Here is a 21,635-nt window from a genome sequence, read left to right as displayed (position 1 = left end):
TTAGCATTTTATCACTGCATTCTGACAGGCAATCAGCAGACTGTGGCAGCATGTTGGATGGTAAGCACGATTCATGCATAGGATGGGAGCTGGTGTACTTGTATCCCTTGCACCCACCTAAGGCCACCTCTTGCTGCAGTCCAAAGACTGTGTCTGTGTAGATACATTTTCTCATGTCAGGAAGGTGGCCTAAGCAGAGCACAAAGTGCTGTTTATTAAGAGCAAAAACGGGACATTGTAAAACATCTCTAAGAAGGTGCCCTGTAGGCACAACGGTGAGCCTTATAATGAATGACGGATCCACTAGAAAGAATTACGAGGAATAACTGGGGAAGGGGGTATTATGTCAGAGCTGATCGTAACTTCTAAGCTTGGTACACATTTTGTTTTCATGCTTGAAGACATGAAATCAAGTGGACTGGGAGGCTAAAGTCTATGCTATGAAACCATTAGCTGATTCTTCTTCTTAACACTTGTGCTTCAAGGGCTGTTCATGTTCCCCGTTACTTTTTTAAGACAGCAGTGATCGTTAGACTTGCTGACACCTCCTTGCATTTCAGTTCTGTTGGAGAGCAGGATTGCTGGAAAATTCCATGTTAAAGATACAGACCTGATGCAGGTGTTCCATTCTCTCATAGCAACACATGCCTGATAACCAGTACTTTTCACTGGCTATTTTAATTTTCCCCTTAGGTGAGGAGTGTTTTGGCATTTGAAGAGCTGGAGAGCTATCAAAAATAATGTTTGCAGTGTTTCAGAGTAAGGAAAAATAACATCTTAAGGCTTGACAAAATGCAAGCAACTAGGAAAATACAAAACATTTTACCCATAATTTGGTTCACTCAGCATTCTTCCATTTATTAAAAGTTGCTGCAGTGAATAAAATTTGGCTGGATAGTCAGTCAAAACAACATTGCACATTACGTTTCTTCTTACTCAAATCCCTTGGTCTTCAGCAGTTACTTTCATCTGAGGAGCTTGAAGCAATTCATAAACAATAAATAAAATCTTCACAAAGGGTAAGATATAGTTGACTGACTTAAAATAATACTTGGACCATCAATACATTTTATGCACTCCCAACAAACCATGGCTAGTTGTATTTCTTGACTACAATCCAGTGCAGACTCAAACATGCTTGAGTTTGTGTTGGAATGGACCCTTCGGAATTTAATCCATCCTGGATAATGCTGGATTAATTATCAGGTACCGTTGCGAGATGAAATAGGAGATAGCCATTGTTGACCCATTATGTTATCTTGGATTCTCTGGCTTATCAACAACCATAGAATTCACCAGCTGGAACTACTGGTTAAGGTTTTTTTCTACATATTGCATATGCCACTGAATTATTTTCAGTAGAGCCATGCCGGTGTCAGGGTGGAAACTGAGCCCATAGAGCCCCAGAGCAGTTCTGATTCTGAGGAGGAACAGCAATCCGTGGGAGAGGAGCTCACTCATCTCTCACAAGCACAGCAGCTGGCAGAGATTCCTCCTGCCAGCATTCCTGGGATAGATAGTCACCCTGGCAGTGAGAGAGCGCTGGAGGGGGCCTTGCTGAATGCTCGGCGCAGACGCAAGGAGCGATGGCAGATGGAGGGCGCCGAAAGGAGGCATACTGCTCGTTTGGCGCTCAAACAATGGTCGCGTCCCAAGGACCCAAGGGAAAGAGGGAGGATCTCTCCATAGCCCATAAGTTCAGAGTCTTCCCATGGTTCCCCTTCAAACGGGGACCAACTGCCTTACCTGGAGCTTAGGCTACTCTGCTATCTTTCCCCAGTGCTGTTCCTTGCTTCGTCGCTAGTGATTAGTATCTGAAAGAGTCATAAAGGAATAAAGCCTCGGAAAGAAGCTGTGTCCATCGTCTGTGTCCTGAGTTGGCTATTGGAGGGGACTGCAAGAGGCAGCTAGGGCGCTCCTGACAGCCGGAGATTGTCACATATTCACTTTCCTGGGTGATTATTAACAGTAGCCAATGGGGTGGGGAAGACAACTGTAATTGGCCACCATCACTGAGCAGCAATCCGGGTGGGTGGTGTGCCTTTACCAATTGGTGTCCCAAGGCAGCTGTGCAGGCATGGGCTGGCTGGGTCAGCACCACAAAAGCTTGTGGCAGTGCCCAGTGTTTGTTGGTGATGTCAGTGGCCCATGTCTGCACTGGGCACTGCTGTCTACTTAGGAACTGTAGGACTGCATAATGCTCAGCACCCCCTGCCTCTATCACCAGTATGGGCAAGAAACCCCCTCGATCCCTCGGCAGCCAATCTGGCCCTCTAGCCCACCTCATTGGCCACTGTGTGTGGTTATTCCCTGTTGTCCCATCTCCTACAATGTATTCTTCTGAAAGATCTCTTTGTATACTCCAAAATCCACAGTGTTTTGCCCTTCTTGCATTTCAGCACATTCAGGATCAAAGATAGGACTCACGTTCAACTTTTGTTCTTGCTCATGCAAAATTCTCTGGATTGTATAGCTCTTGAGTGTGATTTTTTCATGATGAATCTCAGATTTTCCTTATATTGATGAAAATGTAGTTTTAAACCTCTGCTTTAAATCTCTCTTTCATGCTATAGCTATCCTTTAGTTCCAGAAGAAACCACATATATGCTTCCTTGAGACATGAAAAGCATAGGCTGTGTAACATAGCAAGCCTTTTTATTTTCAAATCCAGTTAAATAGTCTCGTTGCTGTCTTAGGGCTTCTCCACACCAGGCTTTTTATTCCACAACTTACTGGGGCTTTTGCTTCCCGATTCTTTTCAAGATTAAGATTGGCTCCTTTACACAGGCTTTGATTCAGGGACTTCCTTTGTCTGAAAGTTCTATATTTTCATTATATAGCCACTAGATGGTGCAGTTGTATAGCGGAACTGTGTAATTGCACCTGATATAGTGGATTAATGTTCCTTATTGGGTTACCTCTGATCTTTTTAAAAGCAGGATAAAGGTCAGAAAGCGCAGGAGATGCCCTGGAGGTTGATAACATTGTGTAACGGACCCACAAATTTCTGTGAGTGACCAATCACGAGTGTGCAATAAAAGCCTAGTGTAGAAATGCTCTTAGTTCTGTTAAGTTGCCAGTATCTTATGCTTAAAGAGAAAGGGAATACCAACAGGATCAGTCTTGCTGAATGCCTGCTCAGTTGAACTACTTTGACACTGAACTGGAAAACTGGATAGAAAGTTGCTTGCTTTGGGCCATAGATTAAAAGCTTTATGTTTTAACAGTTCACATTTGTCTGTCTATAAACTGGGCACAAGGCGTAGCAGTAATAACAGTATCACATTTCCATTAATACATTTACAACGATCTGTGTTACTGTTTTTTAAAGTCTAGCCAGCACCCATGGGTTGGGGTGGAATGTTATCTGAATTTCACAGGCCACACATACTTTTCCTGGTTCATCGCATTGTTTTGTTTTAAGGGCAGTCAGATTCACACTTCATTAAAAGTCAAGAAACTTTGCAGGAACATTCTACACATTTTGCAAAAGTTATTCGAGTACTGTGAGCATACATTGAATGGAAATTGGGGGAGATACTTAATCAGAACTTCCTGTGCATCCAAATATTAGAGGTTAAACTAGTTTAACCGATAACAGGATTGGAAATATTTTTTGTTGTAATGCTGAAAGTTTGAATCACTAAATCTATATTAGGATCTTTATATAGCAGGGCTGCAAAATGTAAGGTTTCAGTCCTGCACTCTGTGCAGTTAGAGAGTGGGGTGCAGAGCAGCTCACATAGGGATCCAGTATGGCCATCCCTTCTCCCACCAGTTGAACTTGTGCCCAGCGCGTTGCAGTTCTTTAGACCATGCTGTGATTTGGCAGGCTGTGCATCTTTTGCCAAGGCCCTCACATACCTGTCCTTCAAGCATCCCAGTGCCTGGTCTTCCCTAGGCCCCACACATGGATCTTCTCCTGTTTCTGGAATTCCTGGAACAGAATTCTCTGCGTCCACTGGGCCCCTCAAGGTCCCTTTGTTATTTGTCATCTCAGATCCTACTCCCCATCTGTCTTTATAAATGTTTTTATTCTGCAGAAACATGCCAGGAATCATTCAACTGCATATTCCATTTGATTTTAATTATTTTTAAATGGGAGTCTTATTACGTTTGCCCAGTTTCTTCAAATCAAAGAAAACAAAACAGTTGGTGACAGCTAAAGCTGAATTCAGGCAAACCTCTCCTTTGATGTAAGTTTCACAGAACGTCCATCCAGATGCCCTCTGGTATATGTAGAGGAATTTGTCCAAATTTGCTGTGATGTGTTGTAATACCAAAGTTACATTACGGCTGAATCTACACACAGCATTTATACCGTTATCATAACTATTGGGACACATGACACCAATGGGCACCAATAGTTATGAAAACGGTATGATAATGGTATAACTGCTATGTGTAGATTCAGCCTATATCTATTCCAATTTCCATATGTTGTCAGTGTGGATGATAGCCGCGAGATAGGAGTGTGTATATTTACAGTACATACATGGCAAAGTGGATGTGCATCAGAAATGTCTGATATTGGCATTGACCAGAGGTACATTTATAGTGTAAACATGACCAGAGTGCTGCTAACCTATTTATCATCGTTATCAGTGGCAAAACCAAGGTGGTTCATGAGATATGATTGAACTGAACACAGAAAAGCTGTGTTCAAGCCCAACCAGGCCACCCGCAGTTTTCAGGCTTTCAATAAGATGTTATTTACTTGCATGAAATGGTGCTGGGAGCATGAAGGTTCAAATGGCTCAGAAAATCAGGTAACATGGTAAGGGATTTTATCATGGCAATGGTAACATGCTGACACTGACTATGCTTCCATGATGTTGTGGAATGTTCATAAACATTTTGCTGGGGAAATGAAGCTGGTAGCAATAAACTGTTTGCAAATAAACCAGCTTCTGTGAGAAAAGTAAAAGTTGGGTTTGGCTGAGAAAAACCTTCACAGGAAGGGCTGTGCAGGCAAGGACTAGAAATCAAATTGAGATGATATGTCTGCATGCAGTATCTGCATGAAGGGGCGGCGAGCCCAGGGTAAAGGTGGCTGAAGGAAGTAGAATAAGGGAAGGTTTTTCCCCTTACGAAAAACAACATAACGGGAGGGTAAGTGGAGGAGACATGGCTCTGAGGAGAAGATGATCAGAAAGGACAATAAATGAGTCAGCAAGAATCTAATGAGGACCTAGCAATTAAAGAGGCAGTATATTGTTAGCAGAAAGCAAGGCTGACCCTGCCATGCAGCCAGATGCAGTGACCTATGTCAGAGAGCACCTTGGAGTGGAGGGAGATAGTTGAAGGCAGGAATACACGTCTGAATGTTGCAGCAAATCTTTTAAAAAATCTTAATGATATAGGGGAGGATACAAATGTTTTAAATGCATGCATGCATACAAATAAAAGTGTTGTCTTTAGCTGCCATTTGAGCTCTACTTCAGGCTACAAAATGTCTTGGGCTGTCACTAGAAAGAAGGGTAAGAGGGGAAGAGTGGATAGGCAGGGATGCTGACAGAGGGGCTGAAAAGCAACTCCAACAATAGGTGATGAAAAGGAAAGGCAAAAGGAAAGCGTGGCTGTATTATGTTGTGCACAGGCCCCAGGTATGGTAGCAAACAGCAACCTGGTGAGCATGATCTGCTAACTGCAGAAGTGATATCTGAGTGGAATTTTCCAATACTGAATTATTCCAGCTTCTAAGGGGAATATTTTGGCACACACAGGAGCATGGTAGATCTTAGTTTTTGACAGTACAGCGATGCCCAAGGGTACCGGTCTTCAGGGTGTATGCCCCAAACTAAGGTGCCACTCTCATTTTCTGTTCTTTTGGGGAGGGGGGGAGGGAAGCAGAAAGGAGGGTGGCTAAGGAATAGGTGCAGCTTTTCTCAGTCCCGCTGGACAAGCTGGACCTACCGAAATGTCCTCTTACGTACATCTATCAAGGTTAAGGATCCCCATTTCCTTTCCATTGGACCGTAGAGAGTGAAGTAAGAAAACAAGCATAGGATAAGCAATAAAAGCGGATCTCATGTTGCAAGTTGGGATTGAAGGTGGGCTGCAATTCTGAAAAAGTCAAAAGATCTAAGCCTGTAGTCCTGTGCCCACTTAACTGAGAGTAAGTAGCACTGAACTCAATGAGGCTTCCTTCTAAGTCGGCATGTAAAGGATTGCGCTGTAAGAGACTTAGCCAAATGTTTCCATTTGCACGGAGTGGGTATTAAGCAGGCATGATATCAAATTACTCTTGCGGCAAATATTTTAAAATATGAAAGACTGCTGTTTTCCCAGGAGACAATTTCAGTCTCATTATAGCAGGGAAACTATGAGTACAACCCAGACAAATGTAAACACTTTTAGGTCTCATGGATTTCAGCAAGAGAGCTTTAACTGCCCACCCCACCCCACCCCACTGCACACATACACACACTCGCCATTTGAAATTAATGGGACATATAGGTGTTTAGCTTTGGTCAGATTATGCCATATGTGTCCACAGAGTTCCTTCATCCAGGAACCCAAAGTATCTGGCATCATCCCCTTTATATATTACAGATAAAATATCAATATTTACACTTAAAAATGAGTGACTTGCTTTGAACCTGATACCATCATGAAACTTAACAATAAATGAAAAGTAACTATTATAACATTAGCTATTGTTTTTCAATTTGTTTTTTAAAGCTGACAGTTTAATTCTTTTCTTTTCTATGCACCTGCATTTCTGTACTATTACATGATTTGGAAAGTAGCAATTCCTTCTATTTGCCAAGATTCTATATGGGGTAGCAATTTCCAATGGAAAAAGTCCTTGCTGTAATATAAATAAAATTCACTTTAATCTGTGCAAATGCATGTATTATCATGTGTGGCATTTTTGGCCTGGTAGACTTTTATGGTCATTAGCCTATTCTACTAGCTGAAGGCAAAGGAGGTACTAAACCACTTAGTATACCTTGATTAGTGGATCTATTGTCTTGTAATCTAGCTTGGCCCTGGGTGCTGATTGCATTTCAATAAAGAGTGTACATGAAGTCCAAGGCCCCATCTACATGAGCCATTTACTCCACGGCTGCTGTGATCCGAGGACCTTTGGGACATACGACGCAGTCGCCACTTCGCAGCTGAACCAAAGTTTTCACAGGGAAAATGCGGATTTCAGCAGAGGAGTTTTGCTGTAATTTTTTAGCTTGCTGCAGGCTCACTGCAGTTGCTGAGCTGTACATCCCTTCCTTGAACTGACTTTGCAGTTTGTGGTGGGCATGGAGTAGGCGTGCTTAGTGATTGCATCACTCTGTGGTGCCTTTTCACTCCTCCCCGTTCGGCCCTGTTCCTCTACAGCTGTGCAGTAACAGAGAGGTATCCATTTTGGAATGATGGATCGGCACATACGTCTCGCATGGGCATGCCCCTTTGCATGTTACCATTAGGGGTGTACAGATTACTCACCCCGTTCCGGTGGAGCCGTCCGCTGGAGGGGGGGGAGGCGATCCATCCCTCCCCCCGGAATCCTCCCCGGCTGGCTCCGCTCCACGGCGAGTCTGCGGAGCTGCCAGGTGGGGCTGCCCACAGCCAGACTTCCATCCGCTGCCGGGCTGCGGTTGCAAATGGTGGTTGCCGTAGCAGCCGCCATTTGCGTCCCTGCGTTAGCTGTGATAGGCTACATATATATTTACATAGCCTATCACGGCAAAAGGCAGGGACGCAAATGGCGTAGCGGATGCTATTTGCGTCCCTGCTCTTTGCCATGATAGGCTACATAAATACTTACGTAGCCTATCATGGCTGTAGTAGGGAAGGAAATGGTGGCCACAGACTGGGGCAGCCATTCGCGGCCGCAGACCAGGGCAGTGGATGGACTGGATGGCCAACAAAAGGTAGGGTCCGTCCTGGGGAAATTTCGTGGGATGGCGGGGGGGATTGCTCCGTTCCGCCACAGAGTCCACCACAGAGTCCGCCACGGACTCATTGGAGTCTGTGGCAGAATTGTCTAACATCCCTAGTTACCATGCCAAACAGTTGGTGTGGTGACGAAGGAGCAGACCACCCACATTTTACCTAACGAACCGACAGACACAAAAGAACCCCTAAAATACAAAACAGACACTAAAACCCGAAGTGTCGTGCCCCCACCCTCACGTGGCTGCGCAGTTGCGCATTTAAATATAATGGTAGAGAGAGAAAAAGAGCAGCTCGGCTGCTGCAGTTTATTTCACTTTAACGGCCATGTGTCAGGGCACAGCAGATTTTTCTGTTGGAGAAGTCAGCAGTGTACCGCAGCAGAAGCTAATTCGCAGCTGCAATGCTGCGCAGTTGCAACAGAGTGAAGGTTGAAAGCGGTGCCATGTAGATGGCCCCCAATACTCTCCTCATTGCCCAGGTAGTTGCATAGGCTACTCAAAACTAATGAAGCTGAAAATGGCTTCAGAACTTTGAACCTGCAAAGAACATGGGCAGAGCAATCCTACCGGTGGCTGGGTGCATGGGAGATACAAAAACCGAGGAACAAACCACTTAATACAAAGACCGGCTGGACTTATGCCAGCAGGACAAAAGAGAACGGCATTTTTCTTTTCTTGCCCCTTTTCATTTTTTTCTTTGATGATTTCCCTCCCATTGGTTGCATTTCTCCCAGTTCTGTGGGCATATCAGGGGGCAGGGATGGGAAGCCTGTAGATTCAAACCTACTCTGATACACCCACAGAACATCCCCTTTTTGCCTCTACTACTCAGAGAGCTAAGGGCTGTGGAACTTTCCACAGCAGCTGGAAGGGAGTTGGATCTCCCTCTCCGAGGCTAGATCTCTCTCTCTCTCTCTCTCTCTCTCTCTCTCTCTCTCTCTCTCTCTCTCTCCCTCTGAAGGGATATTCACAATTTGCAGTGGCCCCTGGAACACCTTCCCAGGGACCATAGGATTGCAGCCTATTCAGCTTGGCATATTAAAAGGGGGAGGATACTTTGTGCTTGTTGATTTGTGATATGTACACTTCAGACATTGTACATAGTCCTTGGTCCTAGTTCTCTGATGAAAAAAGATATGTAGACACATTACAGAACCGAAGTAGGTAATCACCAAATCTTTCACTACTGTAACATCTGAAGTGGCCCTGAACTCATTGGAAATGTTCACAAAAACATCTAAACAAGCTTTGAAGGTCCACAGGTGAGTTCAACGTGCAAGGAATTCCGTTTCAAAACAAGGGAGAAGAACCAGGGCACTGAACCAAATGTCATTAATGTTCTCATAAAAACTTGGGCGTTCAGGGCCCCTTCATCCAAATCAAACATCCTAGAAAGGCATCACTTTGATACAGAAATGTGCTTGTATCCTACATATATACCATCACATGTGACCAATGCATATGATTCTATTTTGCTGTGTGTTACTAATTCTGCATTTCTGTAGCATGGCAAAATAAAGCACATATGCATTTGTTTTGTGTGATAGTGTATATGGAGAGTACATGCAATTTCTAACAGAAATTATACCATGTAGGGGAAAAATGTATTTACATGGCACTTTTCTTAGTGCTCAAAACATTTTGCATACATTATCTTAGTAATCCTTACAACAGTCCTTTAAGGTAGACCAGTACTACTGCTTTATGTGAGATGCTTGATATTCATAGTCAGGAACAGAGTGCATTTTTCCTCATTTTCTTCCTAGTTATGAGTTTGTTGTGATACCAAGCAACCCCCTCGGTGAAGGTCCAAGTAGCGACTCAAAACCATTTAAAACTGAATCAGGTAAGAGTTTCAAAAATTGTAATAATTAGCCACACGTCTCTTTAGTTCTTTACAGTTCTTAGCATTTACCCCTGTAGCAGCAGGCAAAGCTATCCAGGTGTATGCATCAAGAGATCATAACATCTGTACAAGTCTTTCACAATAATAAGTTCTTAAACTGGAACCTGAAAGTGCTGTCAAAATGCGATTAATCTTTATTATCATGAACTAGAACAGTGCTGCTGTGGAATTTCTTTTATCAAAAAAGGAACCCCCCACCCACTTATTCAAGTTTAAAATGCCATAAAAATGTTTACATTCAAAACTACTGTGATCTCGTTTTGGATTGGCTAGAAGCATTAGATAAACAATAGTTTAAAAAGTACTACTCTGCGCTAGTCTGAAGTAGCCCTTGAGTATCTTATCTGTAGAATGCCAGTTCACAACAGTTCTGTCCTGATTTCAAACAATATTAGAATTGTGCAGGTTATAATTCATGTCAGCTACAGGAGGAAAATCCGTTTCTAGTATATTTCTGAAATGCTAGAAGTTGTTTCTCAGTCTGACCCAATGCTTTTTTTTTTTTCCCTCAGCGGACCCAAGAGTGACTGAGCCAATTCCAAGTAAGTCCTTTATTCATATAGTAGACTCTGTTGAGAACATTTTTCTGAGGTGAGATAATGTACTGCTATATGACAGAATGGATTTGGAGGGGAAAGGCATGTTACACATGATTTTACTTTCTTAACCTGTGCTGTTTGCAAAGAATTCCTGCCAGTCTAAATGTTTACCTGAGAACTGCCCAATCAATGTGATGTGGCACTCCAGTGGCTCTCCAGTGGCTCAGGACCAACAGGCAGAAATGAGCCAGGCACAGCTCGTATTTTCTCGGCCCTGTCATTAAATTAAAAGGCAGGCTTGTGAAATGAATAGGCTGTTTCTCACTTAATAAGTGATTTAACAGAGCACACAGCAGTGTTCTGCCACTGTTGGATGGCAGTGAAAAAACCTGCCATCAACTTATATTTGAGAAATATAAGTTCCATGTAACGTCTTATACAAGCAGGGAAGGATCTGATATAGTTCAGGAGGGATATGTTTCTTCATTTAGGAGACTCATGTTTAATACTGCATAAAAGTGTTCTTTCTTTCTTTGGCATCTTACTATGTTCATTACGTATATCCTCTCTGAGCAAAACATTTTCCGTAGCATTTATTATATTAAATCATTTAAACCCTACCTTTCAGTCCCCAAAGGGGCCTCCAAGGCAGCTTACATCATCAATTAAAACTGTAGCATAATTAAACAATAAAATGCATAAAGGGCTAAAAAACAGAGCCAGATAACATAACAGGAGAAACAGGTGCAAAAAAAAGCATAACAGAATCCTTGGTGAAACAGAAAAGTCTTTACCAGCCAATAAAGCCAAAAAAGCCAATAAAGAGAGGCCAACTGGACTTCCTGACATGCAGAGTTCCACAATCTGGTGCCACAACCCAAAAGACCCTTTTCACATATCACATATTGCTCTCATATGATTTTTCTATATATACTACATTAAGGGAGCAATCCTATGGCCCACTAGACACTGACTAGAGGGTCATAGGATATGCTCTTTTCTGGGAACCGACCTCGGAGCCTGCACTGTGAGGTTGGTTCCCGGAAAACCGACCTTTCCCCATGTCCGCACTGCCTCGGAGGCAGAGCGGAGAAGCCCCGTCCTCTGCGCTCAGAAGAGGAGTGCGGAGAGACTGAAAAGGAGTGGGGCTGGGGACTTTCCAGGGTGGGGAGAGCGGAGCTGCATGTACAACACATCCTATGTGTCATACAGCAGCCTCCTCTCCCATTCAGCCCCCCCCCCCACGACTAGACAGCTGAAAATGGCTGTCTAGCAGAAAATAGCAGGGCAGGAGAGGCATGGAGGGAATGATCCCCCCTCCCCGTGCCTGTCCTGCCTTGCTTTGGATAGGTGGTCGCCTCTGAGTTCGGAGGCAGCCACCTATCTTGATAGGATTGCGCCCTAAAGCTCTTTATCAGTTGGAACCTATAAAACCTGGAACGTTAAATAAATGTACAAATCAATGCTCTGTCGGGATCAAAGTATATTTGAGCATATTAGGACTGTTACCCCACTCTAGCTCTGTAGCCTAACTCTGTTCTTAGTGAAGTTACTCCACATTTGCACTAAGGAGTTGTGATCAGAAATTGGTGCAAATAATTCACCGCTGCTATAGTATCTGTTTTCAAACTTGTGTGCTCATCCAGTACCCTTCAAGGGTCATATAATTTATACTAATATCCCATATCCTGGGATAGCTGAAGGGGCATCTTCTCCCTCATGAAGCTGCCCATCAACAATGATCTTCAGAAGCCCTCCTGCAGGTGACCCATCCTCCAACGCCAGGTTGGTGGCTACTTGAGAGGGCTTTTTCTGTGGAAAACTATGTAATATTCTTCCCAAACATGTTCACTTGGCACCAACTCTTTAGGTGCCAGGCATAGTCTGTCTTGTTACCTCAGATGTTTAATGGCACAGAGCATGGGTGGGCAGAATGTGGTTCGCAGGCCACATGCGCCACCCCCCTGTGTGCCCCCACTACCACCGGACCTCAGGGAGTCTGGGAGTCATTTTCCCCACTGCACCCAGTTGTGGGCTGCATTCCTGCTGCTGCTGCACCACTGAATTTGGTGACAATGGCAAACAAATCATAATGAAAGGCTAAAATCCAGATTTTGCTTTTTTTCAAGCTATTTTTTTTCCTGCTGCGGCTGAATTTGGTGGCACAGCAGCAGCAGGGATACAGTCGGGGGAAGCAGAGCAAAAATGCCCCCCCAAACCGCCCAATGTTGCCCACCCTGGCATAGAGTTTTGTCATAAGTACTGAAGAGGCGATGCTCACAGAAGAGAGTGCAGTGAGGTAATTTTCACCTTGGACATAATGGTCTTATGCCCCCCCCCCATTAGTATTTCTTCAGTTATTTGTTTTATTTATTTATTTACAGTATTTATATACCACTCTACATCAAGGTTTAGGAGTGGTGAACAACAACATAAAATAATAAAATACCATATTAAAACATTTTAAAAGAAACAGATTCTGAACTTAATAAACCATGGCTGTTCACTCAAGGAAGGCCTCTCGAAATAACAATATATTCAGGTGGTGCCAAAAGCAACACAACATTGGCACCTGTCTGACCTCCAAAGGCAGAGAGTTCCACAGGAAGGGGGCCACAACACTGAAGACTCTTTTCCTGGTGGACTCCAGCTGGGCCACGGGTCCATGTGGAACCACCAGGGACATGCCCTCTGATGACCTCAGTGACCGGGCAGGCTGGTAAAGAAGAAGGCACTTTCTCAGGTATCCCGTAGCTAGGGATGTACGAAACACTTACCTGGTTTTGTCCAGGGACATCCGCGGTGGGGGGGAGGCACTCCGTCCCTCCCCCCGAAATCCTCGATGGGGGGGGAAGCGATCCATTCCTCCCCTTCGGAATCTTGCCCAGCCGGCTCTGCTCCGCGGCCAGGCCACAGAGCCACCAGCCGGGCCAACCCGCAGCGGGGCCTCCAGCCGCTGCCGGGCTGCTGCGGACGCAAATGGTCCCCTACGCCATTTGCGTTCCTGCTTTAGCCGTCATAGGCTACGTAAATATATTTGCATCTGCAGCAGCCCGGCAGCAGCCACTGCTGGAGCTGCCACCGGAGCCAGAGCCGCAGCCAGCCAGGTAGGCTCTGTTTCGTGGAGCTTTCGTGGGATGGTGGGGCGGGTTGCTCCGTTCTGCCACAGATTCTGGGGGGCTGAATTAACTGGAATTCAGCCCCCCTGGGATCCGTGGCGGAATTCTCTTACACAATTAATATCAAGTTATGTAGCACACAATTAACATTTCACGTGTGTGTGCCCCCTACACACTACACCTCTGCTCAAATGCTTGCAAGCCGCAGAACTGAGGTGTCCTGCTCACAGGACTAGGATCGAGGGGTCACCTTGATCCTACAATCCTCCACCTTCCCATTCTCCTGTGCCAAGGCTCAGAAACTTACTTTGGGGCAGAGGAAGGAGGAGGTGGTGTTGGGCTCTCCCAGCCCCTGGCAGCATCCCTTTCCTGCTGGAGACTGGGACTACAAGTCCCCAAATCCCTGGCAGTAGACAGGTGTCATTTCTACCAAAGAGAATGTCCCACAGGCCTTAGCTGAAATGATGCGCAAAAATCAACTTCCCCCTGGGGAGTATGGGACTTCTAGTCCCAGTCCACTGGCAGGAAAGATGCTCCACCAGGACCTGGGTGCACCCATCACCAGCTGTACATCTCTGAGCCTTGGAGTTGGAGAAGGAGGTGGCACCAGTGGTGGGCAGGGCCGGCCTTAGGGGTGGGCTTGCTGAGCAGTCACCTGGGGTGCCAAGGTGATGGGGGCACCAAGCTGAGCTGAGGGGGGTGCCAAGCTGAGCTCAGTGGCTATATTTTTTGAATGTACTGTCTGCAGTGAGCCAGGGTGGCAAAAAGCAAGTGTCTGTAACCTTTCTTTCAAGGTTCTACAGGCAGTTGGGTTACTAACTACAACAATGATTTTCCTTCCATTAGCTTTAAAGTATGTGTCTTCTTCAGTTTCCACCTTGATGTCATTTGCGCTAGGTAAAAATCCGTGGAACACAGCTTTACTTTGAGGAAACATTACCAAGCACTTAGCATTTCAAATACTGTAAACGCTATGAGCACTATATAAATAATAATAAAATAAGGCTGTAAGCTGTAAGAGGTCAGCTGGATACCCTTTCTATTTATAACTTTCTTTATTATTTTTAAAGATAAAAATAATGGATATTCTAAACTAAAGGATGCTGACCAAAAGATAGGAACTGCTACAAAAGAAAACAGTATTATAAGTAAAACCTGTGATAGTGCTGCTGTGTTGCATAGTTTTTCAAATTTTGGCTTTTGAAATTTTGGCTTGTGCACACTGTAGCACAGTGGCTGAGAGATCAAGGTTTTGAGCAATGCCCTTCTCGATGGACATCACACCTGCACCAGGCCCCATAAATCCTCTGCAAAACTGCCGGGGGGGGCACCTAGGGCACTCCTCGTCCAGGGCGCTGTTTATAGTAGGACAGGCCCTGGTGGTGGGTGCTTTGTGAGCACTCTTGAGCCTTTGTGAATGTTAAGTTGGAAGGCTGGAAAGGCGTGACCCTGTTCAGGTAAGCAGTAGGATGCATCGGCATTTTAATGGCATATACAGGGGCAGGTGAAGCAGCCGCAGCACCCAGCGATGAGAAGACACGGGGCAAATGAAGCTGACGTGACTGAGCCAGCAGCTGCAGGAGCACAGTTTGTCCCCCACCTGCATCCCCCACTGTTATCTCTGATCACGGACTGGGGATGACAGTGGGGATTCCTCCAGGAGGTGGGGCTTGGAGGAAGCCAGGAAGGCTCGGTGGGCCAGATCTGTGGGCTGGATTAAGCTCAGGGGCTGGAGGTTCCTCTCTCCTGGTATACAAGACCTTTTAATGGCCTTTTATCTGCTACTTTTCTTTTACCATGGTGTGGAGAATGTGGATAGAGATACTTTTTTCTCCCTCTCTCATAATACTAGAACCCAGAGTCATCCCATGAAGCTGATTGGTGGGAGATTCAGGACAGATAAAAGGACGGACTTCTCCACACAGCACATAGTCAAACTATGGAATTCACTTCCACAAGATGTGGAGATGGCAATCAATTTGGATGGCTTTAAAAGGGGGTTGGATAAATTCCTGGAGGAAAAGGCTATCAGTGGCTACTAGTCCTGATGGCTATGTGCTACCTCCAGTACCAGAGATGGTATGCCTATGTACACCAGTTGCTTGGCAGTGTAGGTGGGAGGGTGCTGTTGCGCTCATGCCCTGCTTGTGAGTTCCTGGTCAACAGCTGGTTGGCCACTGGGTGAACAGAATGCTGGACTAGATGGACCTTTGGTCTGATCCAGTATGGCTGTTCTTATGTTCTTATCTGCTTTTCTTACATGTTTTCCCTCCTATCTGTTAGTTTTACTGTTTTATCTTGCACTTGTATTTATTATGTTGTTAGATTTTATTTTGTTTTGTAAATGTGAGCAGGGTTGAGACTGTTTTAGGGTAAAAAGCAGGGTAGAAATTTTATAAGCCATATTTTTCTAAAAGTGGTAATATGTTCTTATTCCTTTTCATTTAATTCCAGTGTTTATGTCACACACATATGCCTGTTCGTTACAGCCAATTGCTTATGTGTTTCCTCTTACAGTGGGAAAAGATGCAATTTGGACTGAAATCAAATTTAATTCTGATACTTATTCTGAATGCAAGGGGAAACAGTTTGTCAAGAGGACCTGGTACAAGAAATTTGTCGGTGTACAATTGTGCAACTCCCTCCGATACAAAATTTACCTCAGTGATTCACTTACAGGTATGAAACTGAAGGCAGTTGCGCTCGACTGTCAGCAAGTAAGCGTATTGGATGGCTGGGTCTATGAGCTCAGACAGGTTATCATGCAAGCAGAGCGACATGTGTCAGTGGCGATAGACTTCCCTTAGGAGATGGAGTATAGCACTGCTGCACAAAGCAGTTATGTGGTATTACACTGGGCAGTGACTGGATAAACTGTCAAGCCTTATGTGCACTCACCTATGTGTGCTCAAAAACCCTTCAGCCACCACAGAGCCCAGCTACATCAGTACCCTGTTTTAATGTTTGCAGCAGACAGGATGCCCTTGTATTTTCTTCATCAGCACCAGTAGAGGCTGGTGGCTCTGATTTCTCCGTGGCTGTGAATCCATTCTGGGTTTCAGTCAGAACCAGGCAGAATTCTAAAGGAGCTCTCCAAAGTGCTGAGCCCAGAATGGATTCACAGGCCCACCAAAATCAGAGCCACCAGCCTCCGCTGATCAGCACACACCACTCCGTACCTCAACATAGCTATGCATCCTTACGGGAACACACTCTAGGGGCGTTCTTTGTAGTATTCAAAGAATAATGCCATATGAGTGATGGGTGCTATCCAAGCTGAAGAGAGGGTCCTGCATGCCTCCCTACCTATGCTGCTGTCACTGAAAGCAAATGTGCATGCATTAATCATACTCCATAGTGTATTTTAGTGTCTCTACTAATGTAAATATGCCAGCACTGGTCCTATAAAACAGCAACTACTAATGATCTCATTTAGCAAACCTCTAACGTAAGCATTTCAGTAAAATAGCAATTATAAAAAGAAAAACAGAGAGCCGTTTAAATTTTGAGCATTATCTTCAGCGGTTGTGAAAAGAACCGTGGGATTTTAAACAACTTCAGTGAGCCTAATGCCAAGCCAAGAATGTCAATACTAGGAGCTGTTTCCTACAGCAAAGCATGCCAAAAAGGATGAGGGCTATCCTAAGTGAGAGTGACTTAGCATGCTTGTCACTTTCAGAATTGCTTAGGGGACCCTTTTAAGGATCCACAATTGAGATATAGTAGCCAGGTTTTCCTTTGTGACTCCATCAAGTTTGTGACTCCACCACGCCACTGCTTTCTTCACACTCCGTGGAGAAGTGCTTCCAAGGTATCCATAACTACTCAGCTAACATGAGTCTGTGCAGTAGGTCCCATTCCATCTAGGGGCTATGGGTGCATGCAAGCAGGCTTTCGCATGCCTGTCCATAGTTGGATGTGGCAGTGCACACACAGATGAGTACGTGCACTGGCTGGTCTGCTCTCATGGAGCCCTCTTCAAAAAGCTGCGATTGCACCTATCAGTGGATTGTGGGCAAGCAGGTGGGCAAGCAGGTTTAGCCCATGCCCTCCCCAGTGAATAGCTAAACTGACACGATTACAGCTTTTGAAGAGTTCTTCATACACAGAACCCAGGCTGCTGTGTGTGCCCAGAGTTGGAGCAGGGCTGGAATGTTTTGTTACATCCAAGTGGCTTTGTAACCCATCACCTATCTTTTGTATTAGTCATACAAAAGTTAGTTATATCGCACCAGTATTTAGGCAAGGTTATGTGTTTTGTTAACAATTTGGCTCAACCAAGGGCCAGGCCAAAAACTGTTAGGAAACCACCTTCTTCTATTAAGGAAAAATGCAACAATTTCAGCCATATCAAAAGAAACATAAAATAGCACTTGAGCTATTATTCTGTGTTGATGGTACACAGGAATAAAGGTTCTTATCTTAAAGGATGCTAAATCTATACTCACCTGAGCCATCAGAGCGTGAAAAGCCTTTTTGAGCTTGGCAGAGATTGTCACAAGCAAGAAATACTCCTGAGATCGTCGGATGGATCCAACTGGGGCCATATACCCATGGAAGCAGGAATGAATTGTCCACACAATTCCCCTGCTTGATCCACCTGCATTTTACAGATTCAAATATGTTGCAGTCATGCCAGTTAGCTGCTTGGGATGGGGAACAGTGAACCGGATTTAGCCAAACACATTTTATAGGGCTACATGCATGTAATCCTGGGTGTTGTGCATATGCGCTGTTGGATTGGGAGTCATCAGCTTGAGGAGGTTACAAACGTTTCTCTAATACTTTTTGAAATGGTATTTAAATCTGATTAATCTTTTAAAGTTTTTTTTTTTTAATATTTTCAGGTACATTTTATAATATAGGAGACCAGAGAGGACATGGAGAAGATCATTGTCAATTTGTGGATTCGTATTTAGATGGAAGGACTGGGCAACAGCTTCCATCAGATCAACTACCTACCAAAGATGGTATGTTGTAAAGTGTTTATGTGTGCCCAAACACAATTTAGGGTGCAGCCTATCAGGCTGATGTCTGCTAGACAAAAGCCTCTGGTCTCGGAGATGTCCGAGTATCTAATGTCCTGCTGGGCTGCTGCTGATGGGGTGGTAGAAACAATAGAGGCAATTTTTGTCTCTCTGTCCTCCTCTAACATGTTTACCACTAGGCGGGCCTCTGAGCCTGTCTAGTGGAGTTGCGCTGGCAAGGGCAGGCCAGGGCTGGAGAGGCTACAGGATACATTGTATCCTGGCCTCTCCTCCTCCCTCCCCCTGGCACCCCCCCCTTTTCCCTTCCCCATCCTTGTCCAAGGTTGTGACACTCTGGTGGCTGGAAGTGTGGAGTGGGGTTGAAGATCTGAGCAGCGATTTTCATCTCCATGGTTCTGGTTCTGTCTGTGGCCTCAGAGCTGAAAAGCCCCAGTATCCTATGGCTCTTCAGACAATGTCCAGGGGCCATAGGATTGCACCCTTATCCACGTACTTGCCCTCTGAATCAAGTTTATTTATTTATTTATTTATTTATTTATTTAATTCTATACCACCCAATAGCCGAAGCTCTCTGGGCGGTTCACAAAAATTTCCTAGTTTCCTATCTAATCCAAATAAACTATTTCCAGGGAAATACTACACTGCCAAATAACTACCCTTACTTCCAAAATGTAATGAGTTATCCTATCAAATTTGTGATGTTTCAATTGCTTTAGGATTATTGTTAAAATAAAAGCTTTTGAATAATCTGTTTTCAACAGTTTTTAACCATAAGTATAATCTGGTTTATGGGGCCGCGGTGGCTTAGTGGTTAAGACGCTGAACTGCAGACTGGAAGGTTGGCAGGTCAGCAGTTCGAGACCCGAGTGCTGCGTGACGGAGTGAGCTCCCATCTTCAGTCCCAGCTTCTGCCAACCTAGCAGTTCGAAAGCAAGAAATTGCAAGTAGATAAATAGGTACCGCCTCGGCGGGAAAGGTAACAGCGTTCCGTGCACCTCGGTGTTCAGTCATGCCGGCCACATGACCATGGAAGCGTCTTCGGACAGCGCTGGCTCTTCAGCTTAGAAACGGGGATGAGCACCGCACCCTAGAGTCGGACACGACTGGTTGGGGACACCTTTACCTTTTACCTTTATAATCTGGTTTACTTTTTAAATATTGTATACAATATTTATTTATACATTCATTCAATTTAGAAGCCACCCTACCAACAATAGTTCTCTAGGTAGTGTACAATGAGATTTTTTTAAAAAAATCACAATTACCTAAAGTATCATTTAAATGCAGTAAAACACGGTAGAATTTTTTTAAAAAAATCACTTAAAACAGCAAGAGCAAGAGAATAAAAAACACCACATCACTACAGCATTTAAAAGAGGAAATAAAAAATAAAAACACACCACAGAGCTAAACTAATGCTAAAGCACAGCATAGTAAGGCCTGGGAAAATAAAAAAGGCCCTTGCCTGGTACAGAAAAGACATGGAGGGAGCAATCCTATGTCCCTTAGACAGCTTCTGGGGGACATAGGATTTCTTGGTTCCCTGGCTCCATGCTCTCAGACAGGGCTCGGAGCCAGGAAACTGTGCTCCCTGCCAGCACGGAGAGAACCACACCAGCTGCCTCTCCATGCTTGCTCAGTAAATGGAGCAGAGATGGGGGAAGGGAGGTGTTCTTGGGGCTGAGGAGAGGAAGAGGCTGGGGCGGCTGGCTTATGCCTTTTCCTGTCGCCCCAGCCTCTTTGCCTCCCCTCCCTTCCCTGAAGCCTCCACTAGACAGGTGAAATCACTTATCCAGCTAAAATGCAGTGCGGAAGGTGGAAGGCACCTCCCACTCCGCATAGGTTATTCGTCCGCCCCCAGGTTTGGGGGTTTATGAATATCCAGGGCGCAACCCATAGGATTGTGCCCTAAGGTGGCATCCCAGGGGCTATTGGATAGTGTGGATCTTCCTCTCTGCCCACAGGAAGGTCCGTGGGCAGAGGGAGATCCACCCTCCCAAACCTCCCATTTGGGGGCATCGAATCCTCTGCTGTCCTTGCTGCTCTGCTGTTGGTGCTTTGAGATGCCACATACACAGCCCTCCCATTCCCTCAACATGCCCCAGAATGGGGTGGAACTTATTTTCCCTGTAGCCACCCCCATACACGCTTTCTGCGCTGCCAGCATAAGCCTGATAGGGCTTTAGATTTGGCCTTTTCTCTGCCTCAGCATCTCCTTCTTTGAGACCATTCCACAACCAAGGGGCCACTGCTGAAAAGGCCGTCTCTCATAGCCACCCACCATACCTCATTTGACAATGGTACTGAGAAAGGCCTGAGTTGATGATCTCAAGGCATGGGTAGCTACATAGAGAAATAGGCTTTATAAAGATTGATGACTGAAACCATAAATGGCTTTAAAAGTTAAGACCAATGCTTTGAACTGGGCCCATAAACAGACCTTGTGCCAGTGAAGATGACAAAGCACTGACATATTATATAACACCCAGTCTCAGTTAGCACTCTCATAGATGTATTCTATGTCAACTGAAGTTTCCAGACAGTTTTTAGAGAAGTCCCACATATAATGCACTGCAGTAATCCAAACAGGATTATTGTTTTCCACCAACCAAGGAACCTGTCTGGTTCACCCTGGATAGAGACAGCATTGAGTTAACCGATGGATTTTATATTTTCAAAAATGGAGGATTTACAAATGTCCGAGTCTTCCTTCTGCCCAGTGGTCCCAGGGACACTGAAACCTGAAACTATGACATCACTTGTCAGAGCCCAATTTGAATGTTTGCAACCCTTTCTCCATACCCTTGGTCTGATCCAGCATGGCTCTTATGTTCTTATATCATCTTAAGACTCTGCCATCGTAAATATAACATCTCATCAGCCTTTTCCCCACACCCGTATCCCCCACTCCTGGCCAACCTGCTTTTTGTAACATATAGCCTGATGATGAGATCTGGAGATATTGAAAGCTTGCACATTTTTGAACACAAAAATAATAAAGGTATTACGCTATATGGATTGCCAAGCAGGAGGTTGTTACTCTCTCCAATAGCAAGATCATCCATTTTGAAGGACAGCACACCAATATGGGATGGAATTGACCAGTACACAGCAAACACAGGCAATGTGTTGGTATACCCTTTAAAAAAAAGTATTTGGAAAACTACTGCCTTAAGGTAGTA

General features: G+C 44.8%; 1 protein-coding gene across 1 annotated transcript in view; it reads left to right on the top strand.

Annotated features, from left to right (window-relative positions):
- Positions 1 to 21,635, top strand: part of ABI3BP (ABI family member 3 binding protein) — a 213,764-nt gene that overhangs the window by 190,195 nt on the left and 1,934 nt on the right. Inside the window, exons 43-46 of the mRNA XM_084843209.1 lie at positions 9,668 to 9,747; positions 10,320 to 10,349; positions 15,983 to 16,144; positions 18,313 to 18,435. Coding sequence (XP_084699335.1) covers positions 9,668 to 9,747; positions 10,320 to 10,349; positions 15,983 to 16,144; positions 18,313 to 18,435 — 395 coding nt within the window. The remainder of the gene's footprint in view (positions 1 to 9,667; positions 9,748 to 10,319; positions 10,350 to 15,982; positions 16,145 to 18,312; positions 18,436 to 21,635) is intronic.

Source organism: Heloderma suspectum, chromosome 3, assembly GCF_057233095.1.
Source record: "Heloderma suspectum isolate Gila_16-S chromosome 3, 16-S_ref, whole genome shotgun sequence".
Lineage (NCBI taxonomy): Eukaryota > Metazoa > Chordata > Lepidosauria > Squamata > Helodermatidae > Heloderma > Heloderma suspectum.
Note: the sequence above shows the minus strand (reverse complement) of the source record. Positions and strands in the feature narration are given on the sequence as shown.